General features: G+C 63.5%; 3 protein-coding genes across 5 annotated transcripts in view; 1 reads left to right on the top strand and 2 right to left on the bottom strand.

Annotated features, from left to right (window-relative positions):
• The window catches only part of CNNM3 (cyclin and CBS domain divalent metal cation transport mediator 3), a 330,211-nt gene that overhangs the window by 18,255 nt on the left and 295,946 nt on the right, over positions 1–16,010 (top strand). The gene's annotated exons all lie outside the window — the stretch shown is intronic.
• On the bottom strand, positions 665–7,485 carry ANKRD23 (ankyrin repeat domain 23). 3 transcript variants are annotated; one of them, XM_032790352.2, is made up of 8 exons: positions 7,168–7,485; positions 6,357–6,497; positions 5,915–6,022; positions 3,733–3,831; positions 3,394–3,492; positions 2,711–2,809; positions 2,369–2,467; positions 665–1,916 (listed from the first exon to the last, which is right to left on the bottom strand). In XM_032790352.2, exons 1-8 carry the CDS (start codon positions 7,468–7,470, stop codon positions 1,815–1,817), a joined length of 1,050 nt encoding a protein of 349 aa, XP_032646243.2. In that variant the 5' UTR covers positions 7,471–7,485; the 3' UTR covers positions 665–1,814. The 3 variants fall into 3 exon arrangements, with proteins under 3 accessions (XP_032646243.2, XP_074918803.1, XP_074918804.1); XM_075062702.1 differs by having other exon boundaries at positions 6,363–6,497; XM_075062703.1 differs by lacking the exon at positions 3,394–3,492.
• The window catches only part of ANKRD39 (ankyrin repeat domain 39), a 6,142-nt gene continuing 216 nt past the window's right edge, over positions 10,085–16,010 (bottom strand). Inside the window, exons 2-3 of the mRNA XM_075063391.1 lie at positions 12,192–12,463; positions 10,085–11,748 (exon numbers count right to left, since the gene is read on the bottom strand). Coding sequence (XP_074919492.1) covers positions 11,605–11,748; positions 12,192–12,463 — 416 coding nt within the window. The 3' untranslated portion in view covers positions 10,085–11,604. The remainder of the gene's footprint in view (positions 11,749–12,191; positions 12,464–16,010) is intronic.

Genomic DNA, 16,010 nt, shown 5'->3' with positions numbered 1-16,010 from the left:
ACAGGAAGCTGTAGTCTTAGGCAGGGGTCAGGAGCATCTCCTCTAACCTCACTCCCCCAGCCCTGGGCACAGGGTTCCTTACCCTCCCAGTAGGGAGCTAGAGCCCCTACCTGCTGGTGGCCCTGCTAAGGGCACTGGTGCCAGGCAAGAGGGAGGCGCAAGCCCTGCACCAAGCCCCCACTGCTGTCTGTGCTACACCAGTGTTGCAGGCACCCTCCTAGGGTTGATGCCCCAGAGTGTGAGTCCATCCAGCTCCATTCGCACCTGGGTACCAGTTCTGGTGGGGGGAGATGTGCTGCCCGTGCCAGTGTAAGAGGGGGCATAGGGGCCATGCTCCAGCCACAGCAGCTTCCTGGTGGTCTCAGCCTGACCTGCAGTGCTGAGGGGGCAGGCTGTGGCTCCGAGAGCTGCCCAACGGGCTAGGCATGAACCTGGGGTTCCCAGAAGCTGGCTCCATTCATTGTTAGCCCCATTTTACATATAGGGAAACTGAGGGAGGAGCCAGGACTCACTCAAGGCCAGTAGCAGAGAAGCAGGACCATCTCCTGCTTAGCCTGGGCACTTTCCCCCTAGGGCTTGGGGAAGGGCCAGGACCATGCTGGGTAGGCAGGGGTCAGGGAAGATGGTGTGCTGCTGATGGGTTCTGGCAAACTGGCTGGAAGGTCTCGTGTTCATTGGGCTCCCAGCCTCCATATCCCCCACAGGTATCAACCAGCTCAGCTCCTCCCAGGCCAGCAGCGCTCCCGGGGGCTAGGGGAACAAAGGGGGCCGTGCCTGTCCTGTGTCAGGCTGTGAGGGGGGGCACCTCTCCCCCCCACCCAGCTGTTAGCCATGTCCTACCCTGCTGCTGTTCGCTGCTGTGTGGGGCCTGAGCCCAGGGGACACGTGTAGCCAGGGGCTCGCACAGCCAGGCTGCTGGGGGCCAGGGGCTGCCCTCACAGCTACAGGAGGCTGGGTGCAGCTGCCTCTTTGGCCATGGGCAGAGGTGAGGGGCTGGGGGGAGGAGCAGCAGGAGCCCCTCAGGCACCAGGCCCTGCCACTGAGGGGGTTGGGGGCCAGGCCTCCACACCCTTAGGGGACAGCCATGGCCAGAAGTTGGCCCGGGGCACAGACTGACCATGAGATGGCCAAGGCCAGACCAGGCAAGCCGCCTGCCTCCATCAGCCAGGAAGCTGTTCTGGTCTAGGCCCAGCCCTGCTGCCCCATCTCACTGCACCATGTTCTACCCCCAGGGCTGGCTCAGCCTCTCCCTGCACTCGGGCTCACCCTGGGGTGCAGCAGGTGCCTGCCCCTAGGGGGGAACAGTGTTCCCTCCAGCACCACCTCAGGAAGGCCACAGGGCTTGCCTCCCCAGAAAGGGGAGGGGGCCAGGCCACGGCCCAGAAGGAGGAGGGGGTCTGCTCAGACCCTGGAGCAGTTCCTCTCCTTGTGGTGTGGGCCAGGGGGAGATGGTGCCTCGTGATTGGAGTGGGGGGTGAAATAGCAGGACTCCTGCATTCATCTCCCGCTCTCCCACTAACTGGCTGTGTGGCCATGGGCAAGTCTTAGTCCCTCCATGCCTCAGTTTCCCCCAGGGCCTCCCCTGGCCAAGGGGCAGCTCCAGGAAAAGAGAGATCCCCATACAACCAGGAATAGGTGAGTGTCAGGGTCAAACCTCACCACCTGCAGGCCTCCCCAAGGACAGGTGGCCAAATACCCTGGCCAGGTATGAAAGCCATGTAGGGATGAGCACAGCCTGAGAGGGCACCAGGGTGGCACCCAGACCCCCCAGTGGTCACTGGTTGGGGAGGGGATTGAACGCTGATCCTGTTGCGTCAGTGTGGCCGAGGGGGGTGCTGCCGGTTGGCACACGCCTGCAAGGTTTGTCGGATGCCCCTCTGCCAGTCCTTCACCAGGTCCATGGGTCTCAAGGCCTCCTGTGGGAAGCAGACATTGTTAGGCTGCCGCTGCACTAGGCCAGGCCAGGACAGCCGCCACTACGGAGCCAGCGCCCACTCTACACAAGCAGTCCAGGGAGGGGGCAGGGCAGGACTGTGCAGAGAGCTGGGGGCAGGCAGCATGTGGGGAGCTCTCCCCAGGGGCTTCTGCAATCAGCCAAGACTTCAGTAGGAGCAGGAACAACTGGGCTGAGGGGCTTGAGCAGGGCTCACAACACTCGTCCCATATCTGAGCATGAGCTCCTGGCCACGGTCCCAGAGCTGGGATAGATCCCAGGAGTCCGGGCCCCAGCCCCCCCTGCTGCAACCGACTAGCCCCCACTCCCCTCCAAGAGCTGGGATAGAACCCAGGAGTCTAAGCCCCTCGGGTTGGTTGTCTTCTACCAGCCTCTGCCCTCCTGAGCTGCCCCTGGGGGAGTCATGGTGCCCACCTGGTTCCGGATGCTGAGGTTGGCACCATACATCAGCAGGGTCTTCACAGCCTTGAAGCGGCCCAGCCGGATGGCGTCGTGAATGGGCGTGTCCCCCTCCTGCCAGCCAAAGGCACAGTCAGCTCATCGGACAAGGGCCCATGCCTGGCACTGCCCCCTCCCCTGCCCATGGACAGCCCTGCTGCAATGCAGCTGGCTCTGGGGACCCACGCAGCACCCAGCCAGCCAGCCCAGGGTACAAGCCCACCCTCTGTTCCCCGCAGCATCAGCCAGGGCCCCCTCCCATGGCTCCGGACAGCGCCCCCATGGAGCAAAGGTGGGGGCTCAGGCCCCAGGTGCTACCTTGTCCTGTGCATCAATCTCAGCCCCACAGGCGATCAGGTGCTCAGCGCAGTCACAGTGCCCCGTCCGGACGGCCACGTGCAGCGCCGTGCTCCTCAGCTGCCGGGGAACAAGGGCCCATTACCATGGCAGCACCCCTGGAAACGGCTCCACTGGGAGGTGGTCTCCCCCTATGGGACGCTCACCCCTCTGCCACAGCCCTCAATGCCCAGCTGCCAGCACCACACCTTCCCTGGGGTCCCCAGCTGTCCACAGCATGTTTGGGTAGGGAGCTCGGACCAGGCCCCAACCAGCACCAGGAGGGAGGGGTCCAAGCAACAAAGCCCAGGCCTGGGGCGGGGCAGGGCAGGAGCCCCTCTCCCTGCTGATCCAGCTCACCTCTACAGCATACCCCAGTTTAGGACAGGAAGTGACGGGGAAATAGAGGTGTGTGGATGGAGTGATGTAGGGAAGGTGGCTGGGCGCAGGCTGGCATCCAAGGCTGGCATCAAAATGGGACCCAGAGAGCAGGGAAGGAGCCTGCCCCATTGGGGGGGTGAGGGGCAGAGCCCCAGGGAAACCCAACCCCCAGCAGAGTACCCAGAGGGACCCCTCAGCCACACAGCCCGGGGAGCAGGAGCTCTCCCAGCCATGGCAGAGGCCCCAGTGCTGCCCCTACTTGGCTGCCAGCCCCAGCCGCTCACCTTGTCCCGTGTGGAGATCTTGGATCCTCTGTCCAGCAGGCGTTGGAGAATGTCCAGGTGTCCCCCGCGGCAGGCCCAGAGCACAGGCGTGGCCTCCAGCTGGGCAGAGTGAAGGCAGAGTCAGGCGCCAAGCTCCTGGGACCACAGCATGGGGCTGCTCAGGGACACAGACTCTGGGCCCCAGGTTATCGTGCCCAGGAGGGTCTCTAGGTTTGCCAGATTTGGGAATGACTCTCAGAGCAGGACCCAGGGGGCTCTGACTGCACCACATGCCCTGGCCATGGGAACCGGCAGGGGGAGTGGAACGGGTCAGTGGGCACCAGGCACTTGCTCGCTCACCGTGTCCCTGGGCTCCAGCCTGGCTCCAGCCGCCAGCAGCTTGTCCACGATCTCTGCATGGCCCCGGAGGCAGGCCCAGTGCAGCGCCGTGCACCTGAACTGCAGCAGAGACCCAGGTTACGTGATAACAGACAACCCCCCGGCCCCCGCTCTCAGCGCTAGATCCCTGCTGCTCTCCCCTCTGCTAGTCCCCCCTCCCCGCACTCCAGGTGCTAGATCCACCCCCTCATGCATGCGCACACACTCCAGGTGCTCATCCCTTCCCCCACAGTGGGGAGGGCTGGGCTCTGGTGGCACCGAGCTCTCGCTGTCTCAGGAGCGTGGCTGGCCAGGTCTGGCTCACACCCCAGGTCTCACTGAGGGCCTGTGCCCCCATGCACATGCCAGCAAGTTCGAACCGCCGGAGGGCTCTGGCGCTGGAACAGCCCCCCCATGGGCATTGCTGGCCAAACACTGTCACTGGTTTGAAGTGAGCACAAGAGAAACAGACGAGAGGGGGCATCTGCTGGCCGAGTTGTTTGGACTCATGTGGGGCTGGGCTGGTTGAAGTCCCATGTTCCTAAAGCTCGTGCTTCAGGGTTTCAGCTGGCCACCGCCAGGGTCAGGAAGAGACCGCCCCCCCCCCCCCAGTGTATTCTGGGAGGTTAAACAGGGGCAGCCGCAGCTGGAGATGGCCAGTGGGGAGGGCCAGGCTCTGGTGGCACCAAGCTCTCACTGTCTAGGGCGCGTCCCTGGCCGGGTCTGGCTCACACCCCAGGTCTCGCTGGGGGCCTGTTCCCCCAGGTCAGATGCAGGGACTTTGGGGGCTTGTCACCTTCCTCTGCAGTGTGGGGGGTCAGTCCCTTGCCAGGTTGTCTGGGTGTGTCTCACTTCATCATCCCTGCCACTGTGGGGCACTGGGCACCTCAGTTCTGGGGCAGCCCAGGCTCCTGAGGGCTGTGGTCTTTGGTTGGTGAGTGTGTGGGTGCTGGTGGCCTGGGATATACAGAGGGTCAGACTGGGTGAGCTGGTCCCATCTGCCCTTAAACTCTACGACCCCCTCCAGAGGCCCTAGATCCCCTCTGTGATGAAGTGGGGGGGTTTCTTATCTTTTCATGGTTTTCCAGTGGGTTGCATGCAGAGGGAGGGGGACTCAGTGCCCCTGCCTGTTACTGGTTTAACAAGGTGAGGGGAGAGGGAGTTTGTTGTTGCAGAGGACCGGAGAGGGAACTTGGGATCCCGGCCAATGGCCTGGAGGAGGGACACCCCAGCGACTGGTGACCTGACACCCTACCCTGTCTGGAGACCCAGCTCAGGAGTCACAGCCAGTTCTGTCCAGTGGGAGGACAATGGGCTGCGAAGAGAGGACCCCATGACCTAACCAGCCAGTTCCAGCCAGAGTGGGGGGGCAGAGAGGAGAGGAGGCCCAGGTGACCTTGTTTACCTGGAAAGAAGACAGAGGCGGGGCCTGGGGTCGGTGATCTCAGATGCCCAGCTGGGAAGCAGGGGGGCTCTGCGCTAGAGAGGGGGAGCAGGCAGAGCCCACCTGAATGCAGGGGAAACTGGGATGTGCTGTGCTGAAGGAGGCCAGGCCTGAGGGTCAGAGGGTTTCCTGTGCTGTGTTAAGTCGCTCAATAAACCCTCCTGTTTTATGCTGGCTGAGAGACACTCCCGTCTAGACAGCAGGGTTGCATCAACCCCTTCATAGGGGTGGAGGCCCCGGGGGTCCAAAGCGAGTGGACTCCCTGAGAGGGCCCACGGGGAGAGACGGGTGTGCTTAGGCTCAGAAAGGTGCGGCTCCAGGAGGCGGAGGGACCTGACCCCAAGGGAGAGTGGAGCCCCGAGAAGGGCTGTCACACTGAAAGGGGCACTCCCCACGGACCGCACAGGACACGAGTGGGCACGATTTGTGAGTCCGTGACACTGCCCCCTCCCTACATACACACACGCTCCAGGTGCTAGATCCCTGGTCCCTACCTGCACCCTGTGGCAGGCTGTGCACACTCTGCCCAAGGTGCATTCTGCTGGGGGCACCCAGTCAAAGGCCACAGCTGGGTCTCCCAGGCCACGGAGCATCAGCCTGAGCAGCGAACGTCCCAAGGCACCCGCAGCAGCTCAGCAGCCAGCTGGACTTGTGACAATAACCAACTTTGCTGACAGCACGTCCTGGGTTAAAGTCCCAGACCCCGCCCAACACACACACCTGGTCGTGAACATTGGGGTCCCCACCGTCTGCCAGGTACTTGTCAATAATGGGAACCTGATTCTGCAGCACCGCCTGCAGGAACCGGGCAGCGTCCACAGGGTCGGCCTAGGGCAGACAGGGAGGAGTGAGTGCCCAGGCAGTGCCCTCCCCCGGGGCGCTGTCCAACTGGCTTAGAGCATCTTGCCAGCATCCTCCCCATTCCCCCCCCCCCCGAGGGCAGCCTCAGCCTGCATGTGGCCTGGCACCGCTGGGCCTGCCCGCTTGGTGTGCCACAGGAGGGCAGGCTGTGAATCCCCTGCAAGCCGTGACCCAGACACCACTGAGGGGGCCAGAGCAGGGGGTCCCTGGCTCCGGACTAGCCCAGCTGGCTGGGACTGAGTCACCTGAGCCCCCTGTGGCCAGCTCCCATCCCAGGCTGGGCAGCATTGGCATAGCTCACCGGCACAGCCGGCTCGGACTCGGGCTCAGGCTCCTTGGGGCGGACCCTCTTTCGGCTCCTCTTCTGCTTCCGCAGCCTCACGATCGCCTCCAGGTCTTGGAGACTCTCCAGCCGCACCCGGGAGTTGTTGAGTGTCTCAAGCTGGCCGGGGGGAGGGCAGAAAGCAGGTCAGGGCAGAGCAAGCAGTGCCTGGGGCCGGCACCAGCCGCCCAGGAGAGCGGACAGGAGCTGGGGCCATGCCACATCCAGCTGGGTTTGTCCTGAGCATGGGACAAACTGGGGCACTCAGGGTCCCCCCAGGGACATCTAGGCCCGTCTGAGCTCCTGGCACAGAGCCAGTTCAAGGTGGTCAGACTCTAGGACAAGAGGGGGACGGGGGAGAGCTAAAAACACCCAGACACCTGGTTCCACCAGCCTAGGGAGACCACTGCTGAATACTACAGTGCTCTCCGCTGAGCAGGAGCCCAGGGCTGGGATGGCAGGGGCTCTGGGTTGGGAGTGAGGGGCTCCAGCAGAGATGAGAGTGAGGGAGGCCAGGGCTGGGGTAATAGAGGCTGCGGGTCAGGAGAGAGGGACTCCAGCAGAGATGGGGGTGGGGGAGGCCAGGGCTATGGTAATAGGGGCTGTGGGTCGGGAGTGAGGGGCACCAAATAACATTCTGCCCTTCACAGAGCAGGACAAGCACAGAGTTAACAAGCTAGAAAGGCTCTGCCAAGAGGAGCGATGCCAGGACTGGGGAAAGACCCTATGGATCCTGCCCCCTGGAGCCGGAGATGCGCCCATCCCACTCTGCCAGGAGCCAGCCGCTCACCTTCTTCCTCCTATCTTCCTTCACCTTCTGCTTCTCCTCGCTGACGGCATCCCGGACCCCGGCCACACCACGCCGCCAGCCCTCGGGCTCCTGCGCTGCTCCCCTCGCCAGCACCTCGAAGGCCCGCACCTTCCCCTCATACCTGTCGCCACTTACCTGGGGAGAAGGGGGGCAGGAAAGGTAGAGGGTGCAGCCAGGGCATGAAATGTAGAAGATGGAGCATCCCCATGGGACACGGGGCCTTTCCCCTCTGGGGGGGCACCGGCACCGATCCACCCCCAGGGCAGGGACTGGCTGGCTCATGGGGGCAGGGAAAGGGACCTGGGATCTTTACCCCCTGGGGTGCACTGGCTCCCATCTGACCCCAGAGTGGGGACTGGCTGGCTCAGGGGGCAGGGAATGGGAGACAGGGGCTTTCCCCTCCAGGAGCAGTGTCTTCCATTCAGCCCTAGGGTGGGGGGGGAATGGGACATGAGGCCTTTCCCCTCTGGGGGGCACTGGCTTCAATCCACCCCTAGGGCAGGGACTGGCTGGCTCATGGGGGCAGGGAATGGGACCTGGGACCTTTACCCCTAGGGGCACTGGCTCCCATCTGACCCCAGGGCAGGGACTGGCTGACTGAGGGGGGTGGGGAATGGGATGCAGGGCCTTTCCCTTCTGGGGGGCGCTGGCTCCCATCTGCCCCAGGATGGAGACTGGCTGGCTCAGGAGGCACAGAACATAAATTAAAACTTATGGGGGTTTTGCAAGGCCAGGCCCTCTCTACAGCTGGGAAACAGGCACGGAGCAGAGGAGGGACCTGCCCGGGGTCATGGTGGGTCAGTGGCAGAGCTGGACATTGGGAAGAAGGCTGGAAGTGCTCTGCCCAGCTCCCCATGAGCCCTGCCACTCCTAGCTCTGCCGACCAGGGGTCGGAACAGGACATTCACAGGTTGGGCACGTGGAGGCCTGGCCCTGGGCTGTGCATGGCTCTCCCCAGATGACTCTCTCCCTGGCTGGCTTGGCCTCCCCAGCCCAGGTGGCTGTGGCTGGGCCCCGCATGCCCAGGGGAAGGGGGGTGTCTAGTTCCTGCTCTGCTGTCTCCCGTCACTGCTGCCCCGGCGCCCTGACTGCGGCTGGCATTGCAGCTGTGCCTTGCTGCCCTGCGGGGCCGTGCACCTGTCCTGGCCCTGGCCAGCGTCAGACCCTATTTATAACCCCCCCACCCCCCCCCGGGACTGGTGAGTCCAGCGTGAAATAAACATCACGTGTGGTGGATGCTGGCCAAGGGCAAACAAGTGCCAACAAGCCTGCAGGGCCAGGGGCTGCAGAGGGCCAAGGGCAGCAGGGGGCACCCAGCCCACCCTGGGGAGACCAGGGCAAACATCCACAAAGCAACAGCTCAGTCCCACAGCAGCGGCCTGGGCCCAGCTAAGAGGGACCAGCCGAGGGGCTGCCCAGACAGACCCCGTGGCACCGAGCACCAGCCTCACCAGCCCTGGTGCGTTAGCCACGCCCCAGCCCCACGCGAGTGGGGAGGCGCAAAGGGGATCCCACCAGACCCACCCTGTAGGGACACCTAGGGTGACCAGACAGCAAGTGTGAAAAGTCAGGACAGAGGTTGAGGGGTAATAGGAGCTTATATAAGAAAAAGACCCAAAAATCGGGACTGTCCCTATAAAATCAGGGCATCTGGTCACCCTAGGGACACCTGAGGAGAGCACAAGGGGAGGGGGGACAGCTCCCTTGCACAGTTCCCCGCATTCACCCTTAGCTACATCTCCACAAACCCAGCCTCAACAGCTGGGGGTGGGGACCCACCTGCCACCTCACTGCAATGCAGGGCGACAGCCCAGGAGGCCCCGCCGCTGGGATCTGGCCCCAGTGAAGCAACAGCCCAGCGCCCTGGAGACCAGCCCCTGGCTCTCTCTGAGGGGGCCTGGGCTGGGCTGCTGGGAGCAGACATTTGACCCATAACCAGCCCCCGCCGTCGGACACAGGATCAGCCCAGAGGCCCCCTCCCCCTACCTAAGGAGAGTCCGGCAGGGACCGCTCTATACCCAGCCTCGGCCCGCTGCGCTCTCCCCGCGGCCAGGGCTTCTGCCCATGCAACCACCTCTGGGGTGGAGCGCGGCAGCCGGCCCCGGACAGGCCGCCCATCGAGAGCTGCGGGACTCAAGGGCTCCAAGCGCCCCCCCCGACTCCGCGCCGACCGCTGCCTCCCACAGGGGTGCCCCGGGCGGCTGTCTCCGCCGCCCCTTGCGCCCCATCCGCCCCGCCGCAAGCCGGGCACCCCCCGCTCACTACAGCTCTGCACGCTGATCAGCTCCATGCTCCGCGCCGCGACCGCCGGCACCCACCATGGCCGCTGTTTATCCCCCGGCGGCGTCGCCCCACCGAGTGACCCGCCCGGCTCCGCCTCGGCGCGCCCCCCGAGCGGCCAGCAGCCGGACATGGGCAGCGCTCGGGTCCCGGGCCAACCGACCTCAGGGCGGCATGGGCGGTGCGGTCCCAAGCCCTGCTCATGGGTGCCCGACCAGCAAGCCCTCCCAGAGAGCCTCACGACAACCACGGGCCCTTCTACGCACCGGCAAACCCCCCCCGTAGCGTGGGAACACTGAGGCCAGGCCTGGCCAGGCAGGACTAAAACCCGGCTCCCCTCTTGGCTAGTCGACAGGATTAACCAACCGGCCACGCTGCCCTACGGCCGACCCCCCCCCCCATGCCAGGCACTGCACAGGCACAGAACAGAGCCGGTCCCTGCCCCACACGCTCCCCTCTCTGGGTAGGGGAGTCAGGGCGAGTTTGTACAAAAAAGGGACGGCACAGTTTGTGAGGGATTTATTATGAATTTATGCCCTGCCAGCATGTCCCCTGCCCCCCAGAAACAGGGCACCGCCCAAGGACACTATACACTGCAGGGAGTGGGGGGGTTCAGCAGGGGGCTAGCCAGTCAGTGCTGACCCTACTGTGTCCCTAGGGGGCGCTGTGCTGCAGGGCACAGGGCAGGTGCTCAGCAGAGGGCACTCTCCTCTGTAGGTCAGTGCTGGCACTGGGGGTGCTGTGCTATGGGGAGCAGAGCAGGCGCTCAGCAGGGGGCACTCTCCCCCATAGGTCAGTACTGGCCCCGCTGCCTGTGATGCTGCTGGCCATCGCTGAGGCCCAGCAGCCAAGTTCCAGCCTCTGCGCCTCCCCATGCAGCTTCCACTGGTCTCAGCTTGGGGGGGCTCTGCCGGACCCTCTCTGGGAGAGAGGACAGGGCTGCCACCCCCCCAATCTCTGCAGGCCAAGGGGGGGGGTCCCTTTAGCATGGAGAGGGGTATAGAAGAAGCCACCCCATCCCCTGCCAGCTCACTGTGCAATAGATGGGAAGAGGTCTGGGCTCCCCTCTAATCCAGCTGTGGGTGAATGGGGAGGGTATGTTTGCAGGATCCTACCCCCACTCTGCTTCCTGCCAGAAACAGACCCACAGGGCTTGCGGGCGGGGGTGTGGGAGGGAGGCTGGGCAGAACAGCAAGTGGGCACTAACTCCTCTTCCCCAGCAAAGGGCAGACACGCCCTGCCAGACCCCCAAGACCAGCCCCTAGCAGCCGGGACCACCAGCCCACAGACAGGGCACAGGACTAGGCAGGGAAGAGTTAATGCTGCTGAAGCCCGACATCCTGTCACCAGGTCCTTGGGGGCTCCAGTTCCCCAGCTCAGTGCCAAGGACTGAAATAGGCCTGAGACGGGGGACATCTTATCCCACCCCCCCTTCTCCCTCCAGCTCAGGGTTACAGAGAGGAGCCCCCGGCAGCCCTTGACAGGCCAGAAATCCCAGCAGGGGACACCGCGCTGTCCTCTGCCCTGGGCACAGAGCAGGCCACTGGCGTTCACCCTGGTCAGACTCCTCCTTCCAGGGGTTGGGAGCCTGCAACCCCTGCCGCGTGGGGTCCATGGTACCGAGCACATGCTGGTCACGCATAGCTAGTGCCTCTGCCTTCCCAGTGGAGCCCAATAGCCCTGGGCAATGCCTACAACCAACATGGCTGCCTCAGCTTCCTGCCAGATGTATGGTCCTGGGCAGTGGTGCCTGGCCCATGCAGAGGGCTGGACACAGACCCCTCCCTGCCCCCCAGCGTCCCACCCCGCCACCAGCCACTGCAGCTGCCTAGGAACCCCGCTGTCCTGCAGTGTCGCTGGAGTCCCCTTGATCTCAGACCCTGGGTGGGATCCCCCCAGCCAGTGACACCAGAACAGGGTTTATAGTGGCACCTTCCTTTTCCCTGCCCAAATCTGCCTGTTCCCCTCTCCCGCTGCTGCAGCAGGCTCCCCAGAGCAGCTACCTAGTGGGGCGCATGCCCAGATCACCCCAGGGCTGCACGCTCAGAGCCCAGGGTGCTACAATCCCACTGCAGGCCAAGAGGGGGAGACAAAACCCAGTGCACCCTGGCGCAGGGTGACCCCCCCGCGCTGCCCTCAGGTCTCCAGGAGGTCCCGCAAGGTGCCACTGCCGGGGACCAGGTCACACGCTCTCCTGGCCCTCCTGTCCTGGATGCTCTTCAGTACCGGACTGTGCTGCAGCAAGAGCTCACAGAGCTCACGGTGGCCTCCCACGGCGGCCTGCGAAAGGAGAGCAGGAGTGAGGGCGGGGGCACGCTCCCGTGAGGCGGGGGCAGGGTATGGCACAGACCCTAGGGGAGTATTCGCTAGACCAGGATGCCCAGGGAGGAAGGAGACGTCTCCTGTCAGCAAAGGGGAGAGAACCAGGGCCCAGTGGGGTGCAGGACAGGGCATTGACTCTGAAACCCTCTTGCCCATAGCCTCCAATCGAACCATCTTGGCCCAGGGAACAGAACCTGAAGCCAGCTGCTCCACAAACAAGAGCTAGAGCAGAACTTTCCCAGCTGCAGGCACAGGGTGGCGTTGTCTGCTCCAGCCAGCAGAGGGCAAGCGACACCTGCTGGGACAGATCTGCCTGCAGGGGGCGGCAGTGTGCACTGAGATCCCCATCAGCAACAGGGAAGGACAAGGGGACAGTGGGAGGAGGGGCCCCAGCCCCGCACCTTATGCAAACTTGTCATGCCGTCGTCATCTGCAATGCCGGGGTCAGCTCCATAGGCCAGCAGCAGCCTGGCCACGTCCACGTGGCCGCAGTAGCTGGCTCGGTGCAGGGCGGTGGCTCCGCCATGGGTCTGGGCGTTGCACCGGGCCCCACTCTGCAGCAGGAACTGGCAGATGGCACCGTGCCCGTTGCGGCTGGCGTAGTGCTTTGAAAGACAGGGAAGAGGGCACCTCAGGAGCCACCTCCACACACAGGTCCTTCCGCCTCCCACACCTCAAAGCCCACTGCACACCCGGCCCAAGGACACTGAAATGCAGCTGGCTCTGGGGAGGGACACAGCCCAGCTCACAAAACAAGTTTCTAGGGGATCCAGCTGTTTGAGAACCTCCATTTAATCCCCCATCCAAGCCATGGCATTTTAGCACCATGCAGGGCACTGGCACACAGCACTGTGGCCTTGGGTAGGTAACACTTGCCCGCTCTCCCCCAGGGGAACAGCATCCTCTAGGGAATCTGACCAGCCCTCCACCACGAGAACTCCCAGCCAAGCCCTCAGCCAGCTCATTAAATCCCAGGCCTTGTCTACACGCAGACGTCACACTGGGGAGAGCAGATTTAGCTCAATGGGTGCGAGCCATGGCCTGCGTGGGCCCAGCCCCAGGGGTTCTGCTTGGACCTGTGCTCAGGCAGGTGGACACGGATTTCAGTGCGTCCACACACAGACACGTGGCAGGTCAGCTGCCTGGAGTCAATCCCCTCTCCAGCTGAGCTGGCATAGGTGGGTGGGGGCCGGGCAATGAGATCACAAGGCTGGATCCCGTCCCACTCTTCCCTTTGAACCCAGCCAGCAGGCACCAGGGGCACCTGCTGCCTGGAACCCTCCTCTCCCAAATGCCCGGTGCCCTCATGCCCCTTTCCTTGCACCTGGGCAAGTCTGAGTGACAGGGCGGTTATGGGGCAGGAGCTTTCCATGTGAGTCCAGCCCTGGCCCCACTGGTGCTCCCGCCTCCCACCATGGTCTCACTCTGCCCCAGGCCGACATATTGACCCTGGGGCCGTTCCGCTGAGGCTGCGGGCTCGGGGCTGGTCAGGACCCTCCGGAAAGCAGCTCCTACTATGGGGACATAGATTCATAGACTCTAGGACTGGAAGGGAGCTTGAGAGGTCATCGAGTCCAGTCCCCTGCCCTCATGGCAGGACCAAATACTGTCTAGACCATCCCTGATAGACATTTATCTAACCTACTCTTAAATATCTCCAGAGAAAACCACCCGAGGGTCCCACCAGAGAGAGATATGACCAGAGAGATGGGAAGGGTTCATTAGCCGCTTGTAGAGTGGAGAGCTGAGGCATAGATGGCTTGGATCTGGGCCAGGTCACCCAGAAAGTCCACAGAAGTCAGCCGAGGATATTGCAAACCAGTAGAACACCTCCTCCGCCGGGCTCATGTCAGGGACAGTGCTCTAGCTTCGATGCCACACAGTGCCAGTGCTGTGGCCTCCCGCTCACCGCCCGGCGTCAATCTTGAGCCCTGGCTGGCAGCCAGCATGCTAGAGGTGGAGCGAGTGCCCGTAGTTGAGCAGTGCAGCCCACACTCGAACAGAGTCTGATAATTAGATGCCAGGGAGCTTTGAAAAGACAGTGCACCGGGCTGGTGGCATCTGTGGCCACGGGCCTGCCTGCATTTTGGTCAGCGGCTCCTCTCTCCCTATATGGGGGTAAGTGGCTAAGTGGCTGTAATAATTTCCGGGAGGCCTTTGGCAACTTGTTGGGGAGCACGTAGGCGGATGATCCGGGCTGCAGAGGCGACACCGGACGCGAGCAGGGAGACTTCCACCTGTCACGGGGTTTACCGATAACCACCATGGTCGACACCGATCACTTGGCTGACCACCGTGGCAGTAGGACATTGAAGCCCACTGCCATGGGTTTTTTGGGGGGTCCAGTTTTTTGTTTTGCTCTAAAGGGCGGGTCAAAAAAGAACCCGGGCAGACTCAGAGTGGGATAAGCGCATTCTAGAAGAACCAGGGGGCAGGGGGCCTTGCCCACCTGGGGGCGATCTGACCGCCTATTGACCGTGTTTGTGGCTCATTCACATGCTGTGAGGGCATGCGTCTCGGTGATTTGGGGAAGGCTTTGCCGCTCCCAGCTGCAGGGCCCTCGGGGGGACTAATGGAAATTTTGCCCCAAGCTTCTGGCCCCACAGCGGTCCCCCCGACGAGAGTGTTTTTGGGCTCTGGGACAGAGTCATTCACGTCTCTGGGGCCGCCGAAAACTCTCTTCAAGTTCTGGGCCCTGGAGGCGATGTTCCACTTCTGGGGTTTTTCAGCCGCAAATGCTTCGGTGGCGGAGTCTTGCCTACTGTCCGTTGACCTGCTCTGCCACCGGGGGATCGCGGGGTAAGTGCCCCGACCGACCCAAGGGGGGGATGGTGGCGGGCCTTCTCGCCGGCGCCCATCACCGAATAGCACACCAGACCCGCTGAACGATCCTTGGTGGCCCTGCCACTGCACCAGTTTCAACCCTCCCCTGTAATTTAACTGATGGCAGGCTGCGGGGCTGAAGCTGGCGGTAGTGGATTTGGCCATGGCCTCTCAACGCACGTCAGTAGCGGCGAGCGGGATCGCTGCCGCAGGAGGCTGCGCTGTGGGCAAGCCATGCACAGGGCTGGGCAGCCTGCTACTGAGGGAGGCCCGGACGGGCCTGGTATATCAGTCTATCTTGAGTGGATCAGATGTATGGGTCGGGCATGGCCTGCTCGCGGGGGTTGGAACTGCAAGAGCGACCTATGAGGAGGAAGGGGTATGGTTGTGTGTGGGCGGTGTTAGCCATGGGTCTCGAGGCAGGTGACAGAGGAGTAGGGCCTTGTAATTGATGGAGGGCCGCCCTCTCCCAGCTGGAGCTTTGGGCCTGTAAGCTTTTTGGCCTGCTTGTCCCTAGCGCGAGGCCGCTTGCCCCAATAGGCAGGTGGATGCCTGTGCTTGGCGGGGCTAGTGAGTAGGGGCCCTAGCAGGGCCCTGATGTATGGCGGGAACTCTTCTCGCGTCCCAACCGAACCTGCTGGTGACCGTGATGCTGTAGCCGGGGGTGGGAGTCCTTCGCAAGTGCCGCCCGATTCAAAGGCCTCTGCTTGTTTACTGAGTTTCCTGGGTGCCCCTGCACAGCCGTGGTAGATCGTGCTGCCACCATCGCGGGCAGGCTTCTCTGCAGTCACCGCTCCCTTTCAGAGTCGCTGACCTGGAAAAGCTGCTCAGGTGCTCCAGTGCTCCGAAATGGCGACACGGTCCGGGATTTGTCCGAAATGTCGGTTGTGGCCGCTCTGAGATCCTTGGAGAGTGGCTGCGGACAGGGAATACCTTGTCGGGGCATCGACCCTCCTTCCAGCATGCAGAAACCTGGTGTGCGGAGTCGCGCGGGGCGGAGCTCTTCCAGACTCGCAGCCTACTTGCAGCCATGGCTTCTTTTGCACGCTGGCGACATTCTCTCTGGACGTCCACCCTTATCGCTGCTATTCGCCCTGTGCCCACATCTGCGGCGCTGCCTCTCTACAGATTCGTACGCCCTCTGCCGGTCGCGGACCCTGTGCCCACCGCGGGCGAGCCTGACTCCTTGTTGCGGCAGCCGTTCCGCCGGGCTCAGGCCGATGAATAGGCGTCCCGGGGCCTTGCACTAGCGCGCTGGCCACCAGGCGCACAGAGACCGGAGACACCCGAGGCCGGCAAGGGGAGCTCGTGTTTTGTCCCCAGGCTTTCCGGGTGCGGCACGCGTGGGAGTAGCCTCGCCTTGCTGCGCCCCCCGGTCCCGTGCGCTGGGGCGCCCC

This window comes from Chelonoidis abingdonii, chromosome 2, assembly GCF_003597395.2.
Source record: "Chelonoidis abingdonii isolate Lonesome George chromosome 2, CheloAbing_2.0, whole genome shotgun sequence".
Classification (NCBI taxonomy): Eukaryota; Metazoa; Chordata; order Testudines; family Testudinidae; genus Chelonoidis; species Chelonoidis abingdonii.
This window is presented reverse-complemented; position numbering and strand designations above follow the sequence as displayed.

Coding starts and splice junctions, on each gene's coding strand:
- ANKRD23 (XM_032790352.2), bottom strand. CDS start 7,470: ATGAGCCAGCCAGTCCCTGCCCTGGGGGTGGATCGGTGCCGGTGCCCC. Junction 3,832..5,914: donor ACCCCAATGTTCACGACCAG/GTGTGTGTGTTG, acceptor TCTCTGCTGCAG/TTCAGGTGCACGGCGCTGCA. Junction 2,468..2,710: donor AGATTGATGCACAGGACAAG/GTAGCACCTGGG, acceptor TTTGGCTGGCAG/GAGGGGGACACGCCCATTCA.